The sequence below is a fragment of the Puma concolor genome, chromosome E1 (genome assembly GCF_028749965.1).
Source record: "Puma concolor isolate L17-30 chromosome E1, mPumCon1.1.hap2, whole genome shotgun sequence".
Classification (NCBI taxonomy): domain Eukaryota; kingdom Metazoa; phylum Chordata; class Mammalia; order Carnivora; family Felidae; genus Puma; species Puma concolor.
The window spans coordinates 5,925,731-5,948,084 of record NC_141680.1 but is presented as its reverse complement, the minus strand read 5'-3'; the positions used below and the strand labels follow the sequence as shown (position 1 = coordinate 5,948,084).

General features: G+C 48.9%; 1 protein-coding gene across 4 annotated transcripts in view; it reads right to left on the bottom strand.

The window, feature by feature from the left end:
* Nucleotides 1-2,478: 2,478 nt before the first annotated feature.
* Nucleotides 2,479-22,354, bottom strand: part of SHISA6 (shisa family member 6) — a 287,571-nt gene continuing 267,695 nt past the window's right edge. For 2 of the 4 annotated variants that reach the window (XM_025920323.2, XM_086686043.1), the window contains 3 exons: nt 14,164-14,220; nt 10,482-10,634; nt 2,479-8,764 (listed from right to left, as the gene is read on the bottom strand). In XM_025920323.2, the coding sequence (XP_025776108.2) occupies nt 8,217-8,764; nt 10,482-10,634; nt 14,164-14,220 (758 nt within the window). In that variant the 3' untranslated portion in view covers nt 2,479-8,216. The remainder of the gene's footprint in view (nt 8,765-10,481; nt 10,635-14,163; nt 14,221-22,354) is intronic. The other 2 variants (XM_086686041.1, XM_086686044.1) reach the window with 1 other exon arrangement.

Sequence of the window (22,354 nt, the reverse complement as noted above, 5' to 3'; positions counted from 1 at the left end):
TATGGCAAGGACCTCTGAGTCTAATATCCCCAATTAGGATGAGGGCCCCAAGGCCCAGACGCATCCTTGGCACACAAGTTACCGATCCCTCCTTCTGGAGCTTTCAAGGCACTCATTCCTAACCTCTGCTCTTTGATTTGTCAACTCCTGACACACTGGAGCCCAGTGAGTGTCCTTAATTTTCTTGGTAGAATCTTGAAGGAAAATCCTTCTTACTCCTTCCTAAGGGTCCCGAGCTTCCCTCTCATGCTCAGTCAGAGAGGAGAAGGATCAGTGTCTAAAGTGACATCGGAGGTGAAAAGCTATGGGAGGCTCCTGGCATTCCTGTGCTCCCAACGTGAGTCTCCTTTGGCTTGGCTTATTGACGACAGCGTAGTATGACCTCATTTATTCAAAATTAGTGACAACCGGGATGGGCTAAGTTGAGGTTTACCTTGGAGAATCAAAGAGAAAATGTCGAATAAATTATTCAAGTTAATGATATTTTATCTATTTATTTCTAATTTGTGTTTATGTGAAGAGAGAGAGAATCCCAAGCAGACTCCGCACTGAGTGTTGAGCCCAACATGGGGCTTGATCCCACAAACCACGAGATCATGAGCTGAGCCAAAATCGAGTCCGACGCTCAACCCATCAAGCCACGCAGACGCCCCCTAGTGTTAATGATATTTAAGGAGGGCTATTTAACCTATTTAAGGGAAGATTCTTTTAAAATATTTTCCAAATACCATTTAAAGCATATCTAGGGCTCTCTGACCCATACCTCTTGACAATTTTTAAATTAATTACACATTAGTCTTACCTGTTCAATAATAAAAAAAAACTCTCCTGAGATTTTTCTATTAGGGAACACGTTTTCGGTCTAATTTCGTCATTATACATGTGTGTAAGTGTTGTTATTATACTTCTCTAAAAACATTCTGCAATTCAGAATTTTGTTTTCCCTTAGGTTTCCTTTCAATAATGAATATAGATTAGTGAAGCTTTTCTATACGTGTGTGCATGCATTTGCTATGGTCATCATAGAGACATTGTGACTTAGGAGCAATGCATTGTAGTAACAGTTGTTATAGTGAGCAAAATACATTTCAGAATATGTGTGGTTATGTGTTATTAAATATTAGAATAGTACACAGGTTTGTTACTCCGTTTTAGGTGAGGAATGCCATTGGCAGGAGATAATAAAGGGAATTTTTTAAATAGTATAGCTATTGATATTTCTTTTTTTAAGATTTATTTATTTTTGAGAGGGAGAGAGAGTGAGCAAGCAGGGGAGGGGCAGAGAGAGAGGGAGACACAGAATCGGAAGCAGGCTCCAGGCTCCGAGCTGCCAGCACAGAGCCCAATGTGGGGCTCGAACTCACGGACCGTGAGATCATGACCTGAGCAGAAGTCAGAGGCTTAACTGACTGAGCCACCCAGGTGCCCTTAAAGGGATTTTTAAATATAAGCTCAAAACACCCAATAAGAAGAGTTTTAATTGCAAAGGAGTCAGGCAGTTGGTAAGAGAGTATAATTCACCATAGATTCTAGGAAGCATGGCGTTGCCGAAGTTGGCCAAAGACCATGTCCTGTTTGGCACGACTTTGTTTGCTGAACCTGAGCCCACCAGTATCTAGGTTATGGTGAAAAACTCAGACACACAGAACAACAGATGACCTTAGCAGCAGCAGTGAATATGTGCCAAAGAAAATAATATAAAAAAACCAGTCTGGAGAAAGAGGGTCTTGAGCTAGACTCCAAATCGAAATCAATTTTCATGACGCTGCCCGATTGTCCGGTTTGGTCAGCATGGATATTAAACCACGGATACTCTAACCACCTATGCTACCTACAAGAACTCACGGTAAAAGCAAACTAGGACCTCAAGGCTAAAAACAATAGCACCAGAGTCGATGCACGTGGCTACAAAGTGATCGCTTCTAATTCTGCTTTGAATTAGCATACCTTGTCCGCTGACATCGTCCTAAGCCTCCCTCCCTGCATTCCTTTGGTTCACTGTCTTTAAAAGCATTTTTAAGGCCAAATTTGAACATCATACAATCCGCCCCTCGTAACGATACAGTTGGATGATTTCTAGTACATTTATACAGTTGGTGGCATCTCCCTAAGACGCTTCCCTCACTCTCTATGCAGTCAACTCTTGCTTCTGCCCCCGTATCCAGTGATCTGCGTTCCTTTGTGATTAATAAAAACATTCCTAACGTGAATTTATTTTTGAGAGAGAGAGTGCGAGTGGGAGAGGGCCAGAAAGAGGGCGACAGAGGATCCAAAGCAGGCTCTGAGCAGTGAGGGCAGAGCCCGATGCGGGGCTCGAGTTCACAAACCGTGAGATCACGACCTGAGCCGAAATCAAGAGTCGGCCGCTTAACCGCCTGAGTCACCCAGGCGCCCCTCCTTTGTGGTTTTTTTAATTATCTTCCGTTACGGCTCTATGTTTGTAAAAACAAGCACGTTGGCCATGTTAAGAGACACAGGTTATGTTGAAACGGCTTTATTATTTCTTTTAATCCATAAATATCTGTTACTGACAAAAGTGGAAAAATCCTTAAGACTAAATCTTACTAAAGGGATACCTGTTTACAGTACATATAGAATGTGCTTTGACAAGTAAGTGAACGCTAAGATCTGTACAGAAACAGCAGGTGCATCAGCACTGCTCATCGTGAAGCTTCCTTACGAGGAACGGAGAAACTGTGTAAAGGTACAGATAGAAAGGTACTTTTCATCAGTACTACCATATAATAAACACGGAATCCGTAAATTGGGCTAATGCGTATAAATGTTCATTAATCCCCCCCCCACACCTTAGGAAATTGTGTCCCCAAACTAAAAATATTACAGTAAGAATTGCTTTTTATTAGAGAATTTCAAGAATTCTTTACTACAAAATGTCTAGTTGAGTTACAGAACTAGAGGAATATTTGCCACTACGAAGCAAATGAACAAGTCCTCTCATGGAGTGGTATTCCGGGGCACAGCAGGAGTGGGCAGCAAAGTTGAGGTGGGGGGGGGTTCTTTCCCTCCCTCGGGAGGGAAGGTGTTAAGGAAACATACGACGCCATTTCTCTTACGGATGGGAGGTTGATGGGTTGGCCGATTTACAAGATGGGTTTGACGTTGCAGACTTCCATCATCAGCTCTTGCTTCGCAAGCTTTCACCAGGAGGACGGTAGTGTCACCGGGAGGGGCTGGAAAAGCACTAGCCTGGGGTGAGTGCCCACCTCCTAGCCGCCCAGGGCGTGATGCCTCCCCCTCCTCCAGTGGGAATGGGGCCCAGTGTCCAGACTCCGTCTTCAGGACCCGGGTTCTGGAGTCAGAACATCCATTTCAACACGGACCTTTTGCCGTGTGTTCTCCTCTGTGGCTTGAAATGCATTTCCAAGCTGTCCTCAAATACAAACCTGACACCCCTGTGGGGCACCCTCTGGGCCTGTCTCCTCCAGCCTGGCCTCTCTCTGAAGTCAGAACCGCCTCCCTCCAGCTTCAAGGACCACATCACAACGAACACTTCAAATTCGGAATGCCTCAGTGACGCAGACACCCGGGATAATTTAGATGTGTCCATGCGAGAGGGCTTTTGTGAACGCTGTTGGTAACCTGTTGAATGGGTAGGGCCTTACCCCTGCAGGTCTGAGCATCTCTGGGTGGCCGAGACCACGGAGCCCGCCTCAGACTCTAGCGAGGGGGCTAGTGGCCACCCAAGGCATCTGAGGATGTGCTCATGGGGCAGGCGTTATGTGTGCAGCTCATTTGAGGTGGGGAGGAACGTGAAGAAAGGAGGGGGTGCCAATGGGGAATGAAGGCCCTAGGACGTAAGAGCTGGATGAAACTTCAAAGCTCACCTAGTCAAAGCCCCTCGTTCTACAGATGGGAAACTGAGGCACTGAGAGGGAACATGACTCGTCCTTGGTCACACAGCAAGATGGAGACAAAGCCATGTCCCCAAGAGCCTTAGCCCTGTGCTTCTCCCTCCTGTGACATGCTGCCTTGTGAAATTAAATATAGAGCCCAGGAAGACCTATCTTTCATATTGAGTCTGTCATTAAAATGCTGCATTTATAAAAAATAACATTTGAACCCTGAAAAATACTTCATTAAAACACAACAAGCTTCCTTGAAAATACTCCAGAGCGAAATGTCCCGGGTTCGGGGAGGACGGTAGAAGGAATGTCTGTGGGAGGTGACATGTCAACTCTTCTCAGAGCAGGTGGTGATGTCTAGGGTCCAGGTCACCAGCAGCCCCTTCAGACGACCTCGGGTCAAGCCCACACTTGTGTGGATGGAATCTGAGGATGGAAGGAAGGCTGGTGGCCAAGCATCTCTGAAGAAAAATGGATTTTTTGGTGGCAGGGCTACTGGTAATGGAGATTTCTCCACGCCTGGAGAGTCATGAGGCTCTCCCGTCTTTTGAGAGAAAGGGGGAAAAATCCGTGACACATACGAGCAGGACAGATGTAAGCAAGGTGGCAGAGTGGCCGAGAGCCACCAAGGATATGAATCTTTGGCCAGAACAGGAGCCTCTGGGCTCGTGGCAGGCTGGGCAGGAGCTTCAGGGAATTTCCAGCTGCAGAAACCAAAGCCGACCTTCAAACCATGATGTCTCCGACAGGCCAGCTTCTCTCCCTAACCTCCCAAAGATCAGGGAGGTAGAGCCCTTGGCTGCATGGCCTGGAGAATCATCTTGTGGGGGCAGGAGGTGAAGGGCAAACCAATGAGGCCAACAGAAGTCTTGAAGAATGTGTCATTCCTTGCTTGTTTTCACCGAGGGCTCTAAGTTTTAGAACTTAGAGGATAGCAGGATGGAGGTAAACACATTAGGGATGGAGGGAGGTAAATGGAGGAAGAGGGCAGGGCCAGGGAGTTGAGAGGAGAGAAAAACTGGAAATGGCATAGAAGACTGAGGTTAAAATAGGAGTTTCTGGGTGTGAGAGTGGAAAGAGGGGAGAAGTTTGAGCTAAGGGGAAAGTCTGGAACTTTCACCCAAGGCACTGGGGAGTCCCGAGGGTACAACTCCAGTCTGGGGGATCCAGGAATTCTTGGGAAAGCCTTTGTGACTTACGAACTTATGGAGCCACGAGTTAACTGGAAGAAGCAAGACGGGAAAGGCGGAAGGGCATGAAGGATGGCGAGAGCTTCACTGCCATCAAAGACCAAGGGGACCTGTGAGATCCTTCAGGGCAGGAGAGAGCCTACGCAGAGCCCCATCCATTCCCACCGGAGCAATGGAGACACACACAGAGACCACAACAAGCAGAAGGAAGTTGAGGGCTCTGAGCAGCCCTTGCTGGGAAAGGAGGGCTTTCACCACGGGGACGGATGGCCCTTCTATGCCTAGTGGTGCTAGTGGCCACCAGCCTGGTGGGGCTGGCAGTCAGGGTATCTATCTGGGTTCCAGCCCAGAACCTTCTCTTACCTGTTATGTGAGCTTGCCTGGTCATGTGGCTTTGCTTGTTCTGCAAACGTGGATGGGCAGTTGAATAAATGAGATGTTTCTGTATCCCAGTGGAGACATAATCTTATGGATTTTTAAATGAGGGACTGAATTGGAGCAAGTTTGTAGACTTCTCTCTTTCTCCCTCCCTCCTTCCTTCCTTCCTTCCTTCCTTCCTTCCTTCCTTCCTTCCTTCCTTCCTCCTGCCCTCCCTCCCTCCTTTCCTTTCTTCCTTCCTCCCTCCACTCCTTCCTTCTTTCTTTCTTTCCTTCCTCCCTTCCTTCCTGACCCAAGTGAGAAGCAGAAGAATAATTTAAATAAAGTAAGCGTTAGATAGGATTTTCTGATCTGACTGACAGCAGAGGTTTTGAACCAGACAGCAATAAGGCTGGGATGAGAAATGCTTTGGAATCAACCTATCAAACAACCCCTGAGACAGACAGGCAGACAGACAGGGCAGGGGAGAAGCATCATGCTGACGGCTGCAGAACTCAGTGCCAAGATGCTTCTGACCCGGGATGAGATCAGGTTTCTGGTTCGGCGTGTGTATGTGTGCAGACACCTGGGGAGGGGATGTTCACCCTTTCCCCTCCACACCAGCAGGCAGCCTTAGAGGGGAGGCTGGATTAGAGGACAGTGGGTTTAGGGGGACCAGCTGTGAGAGGTACACTCTCGTCTCTGGGAGTGCCCTACTGCTCCATTTAGATTGGCTTCCTCCCCCCAGCCCTCTTAGCCTTGCCTTCCGGAACAAACGCTCATAAAACCTTGGGGACCAGCCCCTTGAGAAGGTTTATGTGTTTGTAGGGGAGGAAAGCAGAGAGTGATCCCTGTCCTCACAGCCTCACAGTCTCAGTGATGCTCCCCCAGTGGGGAAGCTGAGAGCTGTGTTCACCACCTCCAGCCTTAATCCCCTCATGATGAGCCTTGAGGGGGAGACAAGAGCTTTGGAATTCTTGAAATAAGTAAAAGGACTCAGTCGATTGAGTTTTCGGTGGATCGTAGACGTGGTGAGATTAAAAATTCCAAGGGCTGACGCTGGGGGGTGGGGGGGGGGTTCTTCCTGCCCGACCCCCGTGTTAAAGGACCATACATGTTGTATGCAGAACTGGGGGAACCTAAAACCCCAGTTTAAGGTCATTGCTTTTGGAGTCTGAGTGTGGCGACAGTCGTATATTTTTGTATCATACCTTCACCTGCCAGTCTGGGGCTGATTCCCCGCGCCCCAGCCCAAGGAAGTGCCCTGGCCCTGAGAATGGGGGAGACCCTTCTCTCCCCCCAGGCTCTGGTCTTCGGGAGTTGGATGCTGCTTAGTTCACGGTTCACTCTCCAGGAGGCTGTTACACCCTGCCCACTGCCCACGTTGGAGGCAGAGAAGGGGCTGAGATGGGCTGGCAGGGGCCAGTCCCCCAATAGAGCTGAAGGCCTGGGTCCGCCTGGTGCCCGAGTGCCCCCTGCAGGGGAGGGGTGGGGAGCTGCCCAGTTAACCCCCAGACCCAGAGCCCTGGAGTAGCATTGTCTGCATTTGCCAATGGGTCTCTGTTGCTTTGATCCAGAAGAGGCACTGGTCTGAAGCAGCAACAGCCAGGAGAGAGAAATGGAAGGGCAGGGGGAGTGGGGAGGGGGCAGGGAGAAGGAGCACTGAACAGAGAAGGGGCCAAGTGGGTGGGCAGCGGTGGGGAGAGAGGGGTGGGCACGGTTCAAGGCCACTGCCTGGGGTCCTCCAACACCGGGGGCCAAGCCACCCTCTCTAGAGGCCTCTGCCTCAGCCTGCGCGGTGGGAGACAGGCAGAGCCCGGGGCGATGGGGATGGCGAGCCCCTGAGGCCCCGGGGCATCACAGTGGCTCTCCCCACCTTCTGCTCTCTGGTCACGGGCAGAGAGGCCTCTGGGGAGCAGAGCAAAGGAGGGGGAGGCAGGCCTGAGTGTCGGGCCATAGTTCAGACCTAGAGGCCTGGAGGAAGGGTGGACATAGGTTGATGGGGAGGATACCCCCCAAAGTCCCTGTACCCCATTGTGACTTTCCTCTGGGTGGGCTCCAGCAAAGCCCCAGAGAGCTCGGGGGCCACATGCCTAGAGCCCGAGGAGGGGGGCGGTGGGGGGCGGGGGCTGCAGGTGGGGCATCCAGCTAGAACTGGGTGGGGGGGTTCCCCACAACGGGGGAGGCAGCTGAAGAAAGGGAACCCCTCCCTATCCCGGGGCTTGGGGGAGGGGTGCAAGGCAGGGGGAAGGGCCACTCGGTGGGGACCAGAGAGTTCCAGCAGGCAGAAGACAACGTTATTGTGCTTATGGAGACAGCAGCTCCCCGGCTCTGAGAGAGCAAGCAGACAGTTTGTAGGCACTAGAAGATTTCTGTGATGCGGTCGAAGGGAAACGAATGAGACCAAGTAGCCTATTTGGTCAGCCCGTTGACTGCACCTGCTGGCCAGTCCAAACCCGGGGGATGGGGGGCTTGGGACCAAGGTCAGGCCAGGGTCTCTCGGCCGACAGAACCTGCAGGGGGGGCGGGACATGGGGCTGAAGGGAGTTAGTGGTGGGGGGGGAGGCGGGGCTGGGGCCTAGCCCCTCCCCTCACTCCCCTGGATGCTTCTGGAAGAGTGAGAGAGATCGCTCTAGATCCCAGGTGTGAGCGTGCCTGGCCAGGCCACCGGGGCCGTGTCTCCCGGCGGCGTATGGCTTTCTGGGCAGAGGCGGCCCGCCCCCACCTCCCGCAGAGGGGACAAGGCAGGGCGGCCACACGCGGCTAGGGGCTCCGCTCCCAGCCCCGCCCCGCCCCGCCCGGCCAGTCACACGGTCACTTCCGTCTTGCTGGCCGTGTAGCAGGTGTGGTGGCCCGGGATGTAGTGCAACTGCTCCACCGTGTTGTGTCTGCGGGAGGCGAAGGCCTGGCGCCTGGCAGCCGTCTGGCTCTGGCCCAGGGTGGCGTAGGAGTTATTGGAGGCACTGGGATGGGAGTGCATCTTGGTCATGCGGTAGCGGTCCAGCACGGGCGTGGACACAAAGACGTCCGTGTGCGAGAGGGCCCGCGACAGGGACTGCTCGGGGAAGGCCGTCCGCTCCGGGGACAGCAGCGGGTCCTGGGAGTGCAGGCGCTCCGTGGAGAGCAGCTGCTCGTCGGACAGGATGCGGTCATAGGGCAAGCCGAAGTCGTCGGGCAGGCCCCGCTCTGGGGACAGAACCCTGTCCTGTGACATGGCCCGGATGGGCCGGCGGGGCCGCTCCCGCGGTAAGGGCTTCTGGGACATCTGGATGACGTTGAGGGGGAGGGTGCCGCGGGCGGCCAGGTCAGGCAGATGCCGCCGCCTCATGTAATATTCGTCAGCCTCTTTGTCAGCTGGGGAGAGAGACAGAGAGAGAGAGAGAGAGAGAGGAGTCAGCTGGGGTGACAGTGTGACAGCACAGCCCAGACGGGTGGAGGAGTGCAAACCAGTCCCCAGGGTCTTGTTAGACGCAGGTTCTGGTTCAGACCTCCTGGCCTGGGCTGGACCCGAGAGTCTGCGTCTCCACCCGGCTCCCAGGCAATGCTGATGCCTCTGGTCTGGGACCACCTTGAGTCTCCAAGGGTGGACGGGCTCCCTCGAGGTCCCCAGGGGGCTCAAGGCACAGTTGATGGCACAGCCAAGCCCCTGAAATCCCGCTTCGACCACACCGTGGTCCTGAGAGAGACCGGGTCTTTCGGAAACCCCCGGGAGGCAGTCGGCGGCCTTCTGAGGAAGTTCAGAGCCTCTCTCCGGGGAAGCCGGGTTTCGGAACCAGACTCCCGCTATAGTGAAGTGCGAGACGCTCCGACCAAGAGGCACTCGTGCAAATGCTCAGCTGGTAACTTAGGAACATAGTAACACCCCCCCTGCGGTGACAGCCAGCCCACAGGAAACCAGCACCCGCCCCCAGTCCCACACACGCCCAGAATCAAGCCTACACCCACGTCGCCTGTGCCCACAACATGGCCAAGGCAGTCCTATATTTGGACTTCGCTCAAAACGCTCCACCCGTTCCCTCCCTCCGGGAGGCCCTCCCACGCTCACACTGACTGCTACACCCTTGAGTGTACCCAGGGCACACGCGAGCCTGCTTTGGCCCGAATTTCAGGAATGAGGCGTCCTGCGGTTTTCTAAATCTCTGCAGAATGTGGCAATTCTGACTGCTCCCCGGGTTTCCCAGAGAGTCACGGATGGGTAGGTCCTGCCTCCCTCTTCCCCGCCGTTCATGGAGCCCTCGGATCATCAGGGACCCCCGCTTCTAGCCGTAGAAGCTCACCGCGGAGGTAGCTGATGTGGACCCATGGGATGGACTCCGTCAGGGCAGGTTACCCCAGAGCGTCAAGTAAAGACTCGTCCCCACAGCTGGGTGGTTATGAAAACAGACCCATGAGGGCATGGAGGCAGGAGGTCCAAGGGTCAGAAAGCTAGGAAAGAAGACCTCTCCTCTTCTTGTTGGCCTCTCCATGTACCTTGTTGACATCGTAATGGGTCTTCATGGGTCTTAAGCCCATCTATGTTCAGATCCCCTCCCAGACTCAAATGGCAGAGCTGGGACCACCGGAGGAACGGCGCCCCGCGAGGAAACGGGGTGTGTGCACGGGAGAGGGGAGGCTCGGGTTCTCAAGACAGCGTTGGCCGGATTAGAGAGGGAGCTGGTTTCTGGGCCCTTCCAAAGCCGGGTCTCTGGGAAGGGTCTCACACAAGGCTCTGGCACCGGTAGCCTCCACTCTAAAGTAAGGTAGAGCATGAGGAAGCGTGGTTTGAAGATGGCGGGTGCTGGGTGAGGCTGGGGGAAGGCTTTCTCTTGCGGTTCAACTCGTCCGTGGCGCTGCCTCCCACGGGCACGTGGGTCTGATGATTCCGTGGCCTCCACCCTGTCTACGGGGACACGGATCCAGGCCATAGCGAACAGACACAAGGGCTTCCCGTCCGCTCTTCCCAGGCTACACCTTACTCTTTATTCTTGAAACTCCACACCTGTCCCCTCCGGCGTAGGGCAAGAGAGGGAAGCGCAGGAAGGTGTCGCAAAGGCCCCGGAGCAGACCCCAAACGCGAGGTAATGGTACTTACTTAGCCGCTTCAGGGATGAGTACCTGCTGGGGTGGGTCTTCACCGCAGACTCATAGGATGGGGGCAGGTGGGCCAAGTTCTGGAAGGAGCGGGAGAAGGAGAGGTCATAGGGCTCCGTGGCCGACGTCAGGATGTTGTTCATCCGTGGCTTTTCTGCAAAAGAAGGGGGTGGGGCGCGTCGCGTTGGCGAGGACGATGGGCCGGCAGGAGGGGAGGATCCGAGTTCTGGCTCTCGCTCCCTATCCTGCTTTCCTGGCCCCCCTGTACTAGAACGTGGGTGGTGCTGGTGACTTGGTTTCCCCCATGCTCTGTTCCAGTTGCCTCGAAGGCTAGGGACAAGTGCTGTTTTAGCCGCCGCGGGCCGTGCTGGTGGCCTGTCCCTCTTTGAATGACAGACTCTCTTCTCCCTGCGCGCCGCTGTGCTTTCTGACGACGACAACGTAAGCCTGATGGAACTGAGGGCGGTCCTAAAATTGTGTGAAAGTTCTGTCCTGTCCCTAACAGCTCTCAGGCCCAGGGGGGAAAAATCTCCGTTGGAAATAGGTGGGGTGACGGTGGTCTCGTCCACGTACTCACAGGACGGGGTCCAGGACCCAGGTTCACTGAGACTCCATCCCACGCTGCCCATGATGTTATTCCGTCCCTCAATGCCAGCCCTCAGGTCCCGCCTTCCGCCTCGGGCCTCCCCAAACCCCGCCCCTGACAGGCCACCTACGAAGCCACTCCCTCCTCCTCCAGTTCCTTCCCCAAAAGTTCTGGGGGCCACGTTAGGAAGAGCACAGGGGTTGGGGGGAGAGAGAAGATGCGGGTGTGGGGGAGGGGGGTGGTTGGGCAGGAAGGAAGCAGGCAGGCATGTCTTGGTGCTTGACTGACTTTCTGAGCCTTAGCAAGAAATCAACAGTGGAAACAGTGGTGCCCTTCCCCGAAATGAGGTGGGCAGGTGGCTCTCTCATTGTCCCTCCATACTCTTTGGTTTGGGGCACCCAGAGAAGGGCCAGGCTGAGGCTCCCCACGCCTCTTGGCAGAGAGAGTGCCGAACTCCAGAAGTCAGGAATTCTATGAACCGGGGGACGAAGAGAAGAAGTGCCAGGCTTGGTCCAAGGGCAGCCTCACTACAGGGAACTCCCAGCTTCTCTATCCTTCCTGCCTTCACTGGTACCCCTAAACGCTGGGGGTGGAGCCAAGGGAGCCCAGCCAATGAGCTGGCATTCATGCCAGCTCGGTACATATGTGAGGGGGTGAGGGACGCTCTACGTCCCCGAGAGATCAGAACATGCTGTACAGAAAGAGCCTCCCTGGCATGGATCGGGACAGACGCCAGGAAGCGGGGTGGGCAGGAAGCTGGGAGCACTGCTCTCCGGAGCTGGGTGACAGCCACCAGTCCTTTGCTCCTACTGCTTCACATTCAGTGATGCTGGAGAAAGAAGGAGCTTCCCTCTGCCTGTTGGCATCATCCTGCCACCGAGGGCATTGCTCAGCTCACCCACTTCCAAATGCAACGTTTCTGGGTGCTCCTACCCACCCCGCTCTGTCCTCCAATTCATGCTGCTGAGCCAAGGCCAGCTCTTCCTCGCCCTCGGCCTCCACCATGATCACCCCTGCCCCCTTGCTCAGCCTCTCTCTCCTATTGCAATGTCCTTCCTTACTCGTCCTGTGCCCAGATTGGCTCTTCGCTCAAGGCTCTCCGCTCCAGCCACGTCACGTCTTTTCAGCCCCCTGTGACATCTGGTCCTCAAGCCCCTGTTGCCGCTTTCCTAGACAATGCCACGCATTTCCGTGTCTATGTGGTCTCTAATCATTTGACTTGATCTGCTCTTGGGGATCTCCAAAGACTGGAATATCCTTAACGGTAGACACCTTGCTTTCCCATTTGGCTGATGACTTCACCGTGCTTGGCCCAAAATAAGGACCCAGTTAATGCTCTCTGGTTAATCAAGTCGACACAGTCCACCTTCCCTCTTAATAGTCTCGCTGCCAGCTCCTGGGGAAAGCGTAGCCCCCAACGAAGAGACGTGGAGGAAACCTTGCCTCCCCCAGGCTGTGAGCGGCTCACGGGGCAGAGACCGGGTCTCGCCTACCCTCATGCCCCAGCAGCAGGTGGAAAAAGAAGAGAGGAAGAGGAGGGATGAATGGCTCCTTCTGCACCCAGGAGGTATTAGCTCCTTCTGGAGAACAAGCCTTTCAGAATGTTCAGGAGTGAGCAGAGCACTCCTCGCTCGCCTTTTCGGGCTCCTCTTCCTGCTGCTGCCTCATCACCGTGGGCATCCCCCCTCCCAGGCTCTCTGCTTCTGCCTTCTGCTTTTCTCTTTCAGCCTTCTTGCACAGATTGCCCCACTCGCAGGGCATCGGTCCCTGCCTCCAAAGCGTCGCTTACTTACATCTTCAGCTGTAACCTCCCTCCACGCTTCATGTCTGCATTTCTAGCTGCCTGCTGAATCCTTTTTCTTGAGTCTCCTCTGGTCTCTAGCTTTAGATGTCCAGATCCAGATTCACCATCAACAGCTTCCTCTCCTCCGCACACTGGCTTGCTTTCCTGACTCCTTAGATCGCCTTACTAAGAACCCCCATCCTTCTCAATGATCACGGCTCACCATTTTTACTCACTGTTGACTCTCGTCAACCATATTCGCCCCGTCACTAAGTTTTCTCGATCCTTTCTCCAAAATATTTTATATCTGAGCCCTTCTTTCTTTTCCCACTGTCCACATCACCACTGGTAGCTGCCGCTTCCTCACTGATCTCTCCAATTTCTTTCAGTTCTGGTTTCCCCTGGTCCCTGCAACCTTAAACATCTTATTAAACTAGCTTTCATCACATATTTCCACTAGGAGCCCAGCACTAGAGGGGGACATCAAAATAGTCCACTTCTGTCTTCCTAATTATAATGCTCAACACCTCAATGCAGAAGCAGAGCACAGTTTCACAAGAGGGTTGTCAGTCTCTCTGCCAAGTGAGCCACATAATTTATCTTTGTTTTGAGTTTCTCTCTCACTAAACTTTAATGATGTTTTCACTCCTTCAGAGCAAAGACAGCAAAATGACTGATGGTTCATAATTTCCATGGCTGTCTTATGTTCTACCAAGTTTGGAGCGGGTACCAAAAATAGTTTTACTCTGCAGTGCTAGGTGTTGAGTTGTGATCAGGAGGATGTTATAAGAAGGGCACGTGGGTTTTGTAAACCTTTGGCGCTATGCCCACCCTCCTGTGCTCTCCAACCTTCACCTTCTTCCCCTGTCAGGAGGCTAACGCTCGGGTCACCCGGGTTGGTTTTGAGTGTGTTATCAAATCTTAAGTGGTTTGGGGAGGACTGATGGAGTTTATGCCAAGTCGCATGCCATTAGTCAATGGTACCACATGTAGACTTGGGCAAAGGAGCATGCTCGCTCTTTGCTCTGGACATATGGAATTTATGACTCCAAGAAGTGATCTAGCGTGCACACGAGAATGGGTTAGGAAAGGGTCTCCCTCCTTCCCTTCCGTGGCAGAAGATCACTCTGGTTTCTGAGACAGAACACTGGGAGACAATGGTCTAAGAGTGGGACTGAGCCACTGTGGGCTCCTTACACCTCCTGAGCTCCAGTGAGTCATGACCATATGTCTGATGCCTGACGGGAATCAGGAGTCAAGATGGAGCCCCTGGGGATGGGGACGGAACACAGAATGCTCACAGCCATCTCTCACCATGTGTAGGGGTCTGGGTAGCACTGCTTAAAATCGGATGATTATACTGACGATCACCTGGAAATCACAGAAAAGAGATTTTTAAAGAAGAGTTCAGGCATTCCATTGTCTCTCCCACATAGCGGCGCCTCTCTTGACATCTAATGTGCTTCTCTGAGCCAAAGGAAGCCCCCCTTACAGGCCTGGGCCCTCTAATGCCCTGGAAATATGAATGGCAGAAGGCAGTGTATTAGGTGCAAAGAGCCTTCCTCTGCTGTTTGTGTCCCTCTCCTCCTGCATCAGGGCTTCCTCTGTCACCATGGAGACCCACCCACATCTGTGGATCTGGCTGACCGCAACAGAGGTTTGTTGGGGTGGAGGTGGGTGGAAGAGAAGGATAGAGACTAAGGGGCACTTGGCAAGTATACATATATGGGGTGGGGGACTGGCCAGGGGAAGTAGACCTTTTTGGGGGGAGGGGGATTGTAGGGCATCATTAGCCAGGAAGGGGATGCCCTAACTTAAGGTGGTTGCACCTTTATGGGGCTTTGATTTGTCTTGAGTCTTTATACACAGGTGCCTGGGTGCACCCTGAGATGGGGCAAGCTGACGGAAACTGTCAGCTTGGGATCAGGAACCCTGCGTTCTAGGCTCTGTCCTGCCTAGAAATGACACAGCCCAACATTTCAAAAGTCCACATCGATTGAACAAGTCACAAAGTTAATGGAGTCACAGTTGCCAAAGCCCAGAGTTCAAGGCAATCTAAGGTCTTCTTAGACCCAATGACAGTGTGGTTTTGCCATGAAAACACACTTCATCCCTGTGTTATTGCTTCAACTCAACATTGTATTTTTGCATCTAATTTTAACTAAAGCAAGGGGGAAAGGGGGCACATAGCCTTTGCTCTAGTTTATCTAAACCATGGATTACAGCCATGCCATCCTCTTGGGGCTAGAAGATCTGTGTCTGTTTCCTTCTATCTTACTATTGGTGCCATCTTTTCTACTGTTGGCATCATAGTCTTTGGTTGCTCACTATAAAGCATTCTCACCAGATAGCTTTTCCTCTTGTATTCTCAACATACTAGTGTTTCATGAAGGCTCTACCTTCTTACCCAGACTGATAGTTCTCAAATTTACACCTCTCATTTGAGGTCTGTCTGGTGTGGAGGGTTCGATTTTAAATTGCTTGTGGACATGGCCTTGAAATTCCTGCCCTTAGCCCAAACTATGATGTCCCAAAGTTAGCTCATCATCTCATTGCTTTATCCTCCCATGGTCAAGCTTCTGTCTGTCCATGACACTAATGTTCCATGGGCTTGAATGTAAAGCTCCAGTCATGGTCCACCATTTCCCTCCCTTCATCCTCCATAACCGGTGAGTTCCCCAAATCCTGTTCTTACAGTCACCCCGTAAATCCAGGCCTATAATATATCTTTTTGTCCAGATTTCTCTTAGCTCTAGTCTCTGGCCATTTCCAAGACAAATCATCCTGGGTACTCCTCTTACTAGACAAAATTTCCCATATGAATGGAATCATGACATTTTTCCTTTGGTTCAGTACAGACTCTTTAAATAGTCATGGACAACTATCCAGTGGGGGTGTGTGTTTGGGCAACAAGCCAGACTTTCTCACATAAAGATATTCTTCCCTCCCAATACAGAATATTAAGTTATATCCAGGGGAAAAAAACCATTTGCAAAAGGTTGAATCAATTTCGCACTGGATGTGGATTTAAGCAAGAGGAGAGAATCCAGGAAGGGAGATAATGGATAGATTTTTTTTTTTCTTTTTTTTTGCTTGTCCTCCAGAGGCAAGCAAAAAAAAAGTTTCATTGCTTTATGGGTTTTTTGGGGTTTTTTTGGTATATTTGCTTTTAGGCAGTATGGCAACCTCAAAGAGACAGCTACAAAAAAATGGAAGAACCCAGTTCCAATGGTAGACAGTGGCAGTTACAGAGAAACACTCTTAATCTTACATCTCAGAGTTTAGGTAGCACTAGGAAAGGGGGATCGATTCAGGTTCAGTTAACAATTCCTGGTCACCAATTGTGCTCTGCACTCTGTGCTAAACATGGCTGCATATATTCTTAAAATACTAATCTTCATAATGATTTTGATCGGAATATATATTATTGGCCTACCAATTTCCAGACTCTGTCAAAAACTCTTTAAACATCTCATTCGAAGCAGTCCCCGTGTTTCTTTACAGATGAGTTTGCAAGCAGGATAAATGTCTTGAATTTAGATATTTTGTTTACAAGATCAACGTGTTTCCTTTTGTTTGAATCTCACTTCAAATGTTTTGCTGACACTCAATTTTTTCCTACATTGGCATCAAGAAAAGACATTTAAAGTATGAAGACGAAAATTAAAACTGTCTTAAAGTAACCATCATGGCACTTTGTTATATTTCCTTTTGTTTCTCTGCCCCCTTTAAATTACTGTGTGTGTTTACACACACACACACACACACACACACACACAAATATTATAAGGAATTACCTTGTGCATTTTTCATTTTGGGGAGAATAGGATTTCGACTCTTTTTTTTTTTTTTTTTTTAAATTTTTTTTTTCAACGTTTATTTATTTTTGGGACAGAGAGAGACAGAGCATGAACGGGGGAGGGGCAGAGAGAGAGGGAGACACAGAATCGGAAACAGGCTCCAGGCTCTGAGCCATCAGCCCAGAGCCCGATGCGGGGCTCGAACTCACGGACCGCGAGATCGTGACCTGGTTGAAGTCGGACACTCAACCGACTGCGCCACCCAGGCGCCCCGGATTTCAACTCTTAAAATGGAGAAAAATACAATGATTTGATCCTCACATTTGTGCAAAATAACAAATGTGTGAGGTTATTCATTGTGGCATCTTTACAGTAGCAAAGAAAAGGAAGAAACCTAACTGCTCATATGCGTATGTACTTAGACACATACAGATAAATATGGATAGTTTCCACATATGTTAGCTTGCTATACACACTACTTTTAATCTGTTTCCTTGATACTTAATGGACAACATGCTTGAATATATTTTCTTTTTTTAAGATTTTTTTGACTTTATTTTATTTTTTAATTTTATTTTTTAATGTTTATTTATTTTTGAGAGAGAGACAGAACGTGAGCAGGGGAGGGGCAGAGAGAGAGACACACACAATCTGAAACAGGGCTCCAAACTGTCAGCACAGAGCCTAACGCGGGGCTCAAACTCACAAACCATGAGATCATGACCTGAACTGAAGTTGGATGCTTAACCAACTGAGCCACCCAGCCACCCCTTAAGGTTTTGTGTTTAAGTAATCTCTACACACAAAATGGTGCTCGAATTCTCAACCCCGAGATCAAAAGTCGCAGGCTCCACCAACTGAACCAGCCAGGTGCCCCTTGAATATATTTTCAGGTTTTGAAATATTCCTCAAAATATTTCATATGGTTTCACAATAGTAATTCTATAGAATACAGTATATGTATGTCTATAGTTTATTTAATATGTTTATTTAACAGATATGGTTAAGCATTCCCCTGTTATTGTATATTTAGATTGTTTAAAAGTTCAATAACGTTCCAGCAGGCAACCTCGAACACTGGTCTTCAATCATGTCTTATTTCCTTAGGCGAATAATAAAAAGCAGTCTTTCTAGGTCAACATACTGCCAACTGCCTGGCCACGTGATAAAGTGGACTGATAGATTTCCTCATACGGAGCCATTTGTCTCTTCCCGGGAATTTCCTTATTTGATTTTGGCAGTATTCTTCCATTACAACACTGGATTCCACTGGCATATATTTTATTCAATTCCTATATAGTCACAAAGAGAGTCTATCTTTTTTTTGTGCTAATATATCAAGTGTGTTCATCAAGATAAATGATTTTGTAAAAGCTGGATGAATAGCATCCCACTTTTCTGTGTGCCCTGAAACTATTAATACAGCACATGAGCTACCTCTTCTTAGGAAGTTTGAAGGAATGCAGTAATAGAAATTTCCGGTGTCTCTGGGGAGCTTTTCTGTTACGACCACAGCACGAGGTTGACTCACCATGTCGTTGACTGCACAACAACAAATTTGGTAGATGGACGTTGGTTATAATCACCAGCTTAGAATTACGGAAACTGAGGTTTGGAGAGGTTGAATAATTGGCTTAACAGGTGAAGTCTGGGATGTAACATGCCCAGGTGAGTTGGCATGTTAACCATTATGCACGCTGCTTCTCACAGTCGGCAACATTTTCCTTACGTATTAGTTCAGTTTTCTAACTCTAAATTTAACTTGTAATTCCTATTTTTCTTAAACATACCCATTAGACATTTTTAACTCTATTAGCTTAACACTATACCATTCCTCAAAAAAAAAAAAAATCATCCATCTATTTATGAAATCCCAACCCTCTTCTTACTCTTAATCTTCTGTGCTAATGTTTTCTAGATCAGCCATTTCTTCTTCTTCTTCTTCTTCTTCTTCTTCTTCTTTCTTCTTCTTCTTCTTTCCAATAACTACCCCTTATACGTATCAATTCTTTTTTTTTTTTTTTGTCTTCAAATCATTATTTTATGCTTTTGGATTTGTTCGTCTCTGCCTCCTAATTTTCTTTGGTTTGTTTGGTTTTGCTTTTGCTTTCTCATTTCTGGGCTCAAATCTTTAGTTCATTTACGTTTCCTCTTTTCTGCTAATAATCTGAGGTCTTTCGCACCAATTTAGTCTCTGGCACCTTCTTGTGAGTGTCAATACACAGTGTTCTTACGGTTGCAACATCCTAAATGATCCGTAATTGCAACCCTGGTTTTCCCTCTGACCCAAGAATTCTTTTTTTTTTTTAATGTTTATTTATTTATTTTTATTTTTTTAACTTTTTTTTTTTAATTTATTTTTGAGACAGAGAGAGACAGAGCATGAACGGGGGAGGGGCAGAGAGAGCAGAGACACAGAATCGGAAGCAGGCTCCAGGCTCTGAGCCATCAGCCCAGAGCCCAACAAGGGGCTCGAACCCACGGACTGCGAGATCGTGACCTGAGCCGAAGTCGGACACTTAACCAACTGAGCCACCCAGGCGCCCCTGTTTATTTATTTTTGAAGGAGAGAGAGACAGAGTGTGAATGGGGGAAGGGCAGAGAGAGAGGGAGACACAGAATCCGAAGCAGGCACCAGGCTCTGAGCTGCATAGAGCCTAACGCGGGGCTTGAGCCCACAACCGCGAGATCATGTCCTGAGCCGAAGTCCAATGCTTAACCGACTGAGCCACCCAGGCGCCCCAAGAATTCTTTAGTAGAGTAGGGTTTAGTAGAGTTGTTACATTTCAAAGTGTTCAGGTGTATTGGTTTGCGCTTTGGCTGTTAATTTTCTGTCTTACTGTATTGTGGTCAGAGAACATGGCCTGTACACTTGCTGCTTTGGGGAATTTATTGAGATTTCCTTTGTGGGCTACTACAGGATTGATTTTGATAAATGTTTCATGAGTACTTAGAGAAAAGGTATATTTTCTTTTTGGAGAGTACAAAATTGACATAGATCTATTAAATCAGACCCATGAAATACATTATTCAGTTCTGTCCTATCCAAGTTCCTTCACTGCCTATTTATCCCGTCAAGGACTGAGGGACGTGTATTAAGGTCTCCCACTAATTTGTTCCTGTCATTTTCTCTTGGTATTTGTTATAGAATTGGCTTTCTGTATTTCGTAGCTACATTATTCAGCACAAAAAGGCTCATGGTGCTCATGTCTTCTTTGCAGCCGTCCTCTTTATCAACACCAAAAACCCCTTCTGTCCTATTTAACGCTTTTTTTTTTGTCTTTAAGTCCTCTTGATCTGATATTTATATTGCCAACCCAGCTTTCCTTTTGTTTGCATTTGCCTGATAAACTTTGCCTATCTTTTCACATCTAACCTTTCTGTGTCATGTTGTTTTATGCTCTGTCTCTTGACAGAGAGCTTGGCTTTTAAAACAGAAAATCTACCTTCTGTGCTCTGGCATTTTCTGGGTTGCCTCGATCACTAGAAGCAAGTCTTCCCACTCAGAAAGCTGTGCTCCCTTCTATTGTGCTCCCCTCCCCCCCACCTCCTGGCTCTAGTTGTATGTAACATGATCATACTCTCCTTCTCTCAGCCCAGACTCTAGGTCATGGTTGATTTGACCAGGTGTGAATACCTGACTCAGCCTGGGCCCAGTAGAGCTCCTTTTCCAGAAATCAGGCATCATTATAAGAGAGGTTTGGTCTCTCTGCATGGTTGGGCCCATGGCATGTAAACTATGTCGCTACGGGCAGTCTTGTAGATTTGGAAGGGAGTCAGCCTTTAGAGACTGTGGCACATTATAGTTTACAAAAACAACCATACTTATAGTTCTAGTCTCGCATGCTCTCCCAAAACATTACAGGGAATATCTCCTCCATCTCCTTGAAACTGGAGGGACTTTTGACTGCCTCGGTGAACATTTTGCCAACAGAAAGAATACTGTATAACTTCCACATTTGCTAGGTTGCAGACGTTCATCTGGCTTTCAGCTGGCTCTCTTGAAGCACACTCAACCTTGGATCCCAGCCGCCATGCTGTAAGGAAGTCCAGGCCACCTGCAAAGGCTATAAGGCTACAGGTACGGGCTGGCAGCTCCAGCTAAGATATCTGTCAACAACCAACATCAACTGGCAGACATGTGAGTGAGGAAGACTTCAGATGATCCCAGCCCCCCAGCCTTCCACTGCCCAAGCTGAAACAGGCAGAGCAGAGACAAGCTATACCCACGGAGCCCTGCCCCGATAGCAGATTGATAAGCAAAATGAATGTTGCCTTTATTGTATTATTTTCCACGATGAAAAAAAATTTGTTTTCATTGTAGGGTCACGTGCAACTCAAAGAAAGAATATAGTTATCTTGTGTACCCTTTAGCCAGCTCCCCCAGTTAGGTAACACTTTACAAAACTACAGACTATATCATAACCAGAATATTGACATTAATGCAGTCAAAGTATAGAACATATCCACTGCTAGTTTTATTCTTCCTGTGCCCCTTTTATAGCCACGCCCATTTCCTTCCTGCACCCACTCCTTCATTAACCTCTGGCCACCATTAGCCTGTCCATCATTTCTATACTTTTATGATCTCAAGAATGTTATGCAAGTGGAGTCATACAGTATGTAACCTCTTTGGATTGGATTCTTTCATCAAGCATAATTCACTGGAGATGCACCAGGTTGTTGCATGTATCAATAGTTAATTACTTTTTATTGCCGAGCAGTAAATATTCCATGATCTAAGTGTAACACAATCTATTCATTTTTTGGAAGGACAGCTGGACTGTTCTCAGTTTTGTGATATTCTGATTTACAGCTGCTATAAACATTCATGTGCAGGTTTTTGTGTGTCAACGTGTCTTCATTTTCTAGGATAAATGCTTAGGATTTTGCTCCTAAGCATTGGATTATGTGATTGTTATATGTTTAATCTTTTAAGGAATCTGCCAAACTGTCTTCCGGAGTGGCTGTACCATTTTACATTCCCACCAGCAACGAATGAGTCATCCAGTTTCTCCACATCTTCGTGAGCATTTGGTGTTGTCATTACTTTTTATTTTAGACATTTTTAGTTAGCTCTGGTAGTTATGTAGTAATATCTCACTGTGGCTATAATTTGCAGTTCCCTAATGGCTAATGATGTTAAACATCTTTTCATGTACTTATTTTTCATCTGTGTACCTTCTTCAGTGAAATGTCTCTTGATTACTTTTGCCCACTTCCGAATCAGATTGTTTGCGTTTTTCCTATTGAATGTCGAGAGTTCTTTTTATAGCCTAGATAATAGTTACTTGTAAGATATATGGTTTCTAAATATTTCCTCCCAGACTGTAGCTTGCCTTCTCATCCTTTTAACAGAGTCTTTTGCGGAACAAAATTTTTAATTTTGATGAAGCCCAATCTATCAATTTTTTTCTTTTCTTTTAAATATTTACTTATTTTTGGGAGAGCACAAGTGGGGGAGAGGATCAGAGAGGGGGACAGAGGATCTAAAGCAGGCTCTGAGCTGACAGGCTGACAGCAGAGAGCGTGATGTTGGGCTTGAACTCACGAACCACAAGATCATGACCTGAGCTGAAGTCAGATACTCAACCAACTGAACCACCCGGGTGCCCTTCAGTTTTTTATTTGATAGATTGTGCTTTTGGTGCCAAATCGAAAACTCTTTTTCAAGCCCTAGGTCCCGAAGATTTTCAATTTTCTTC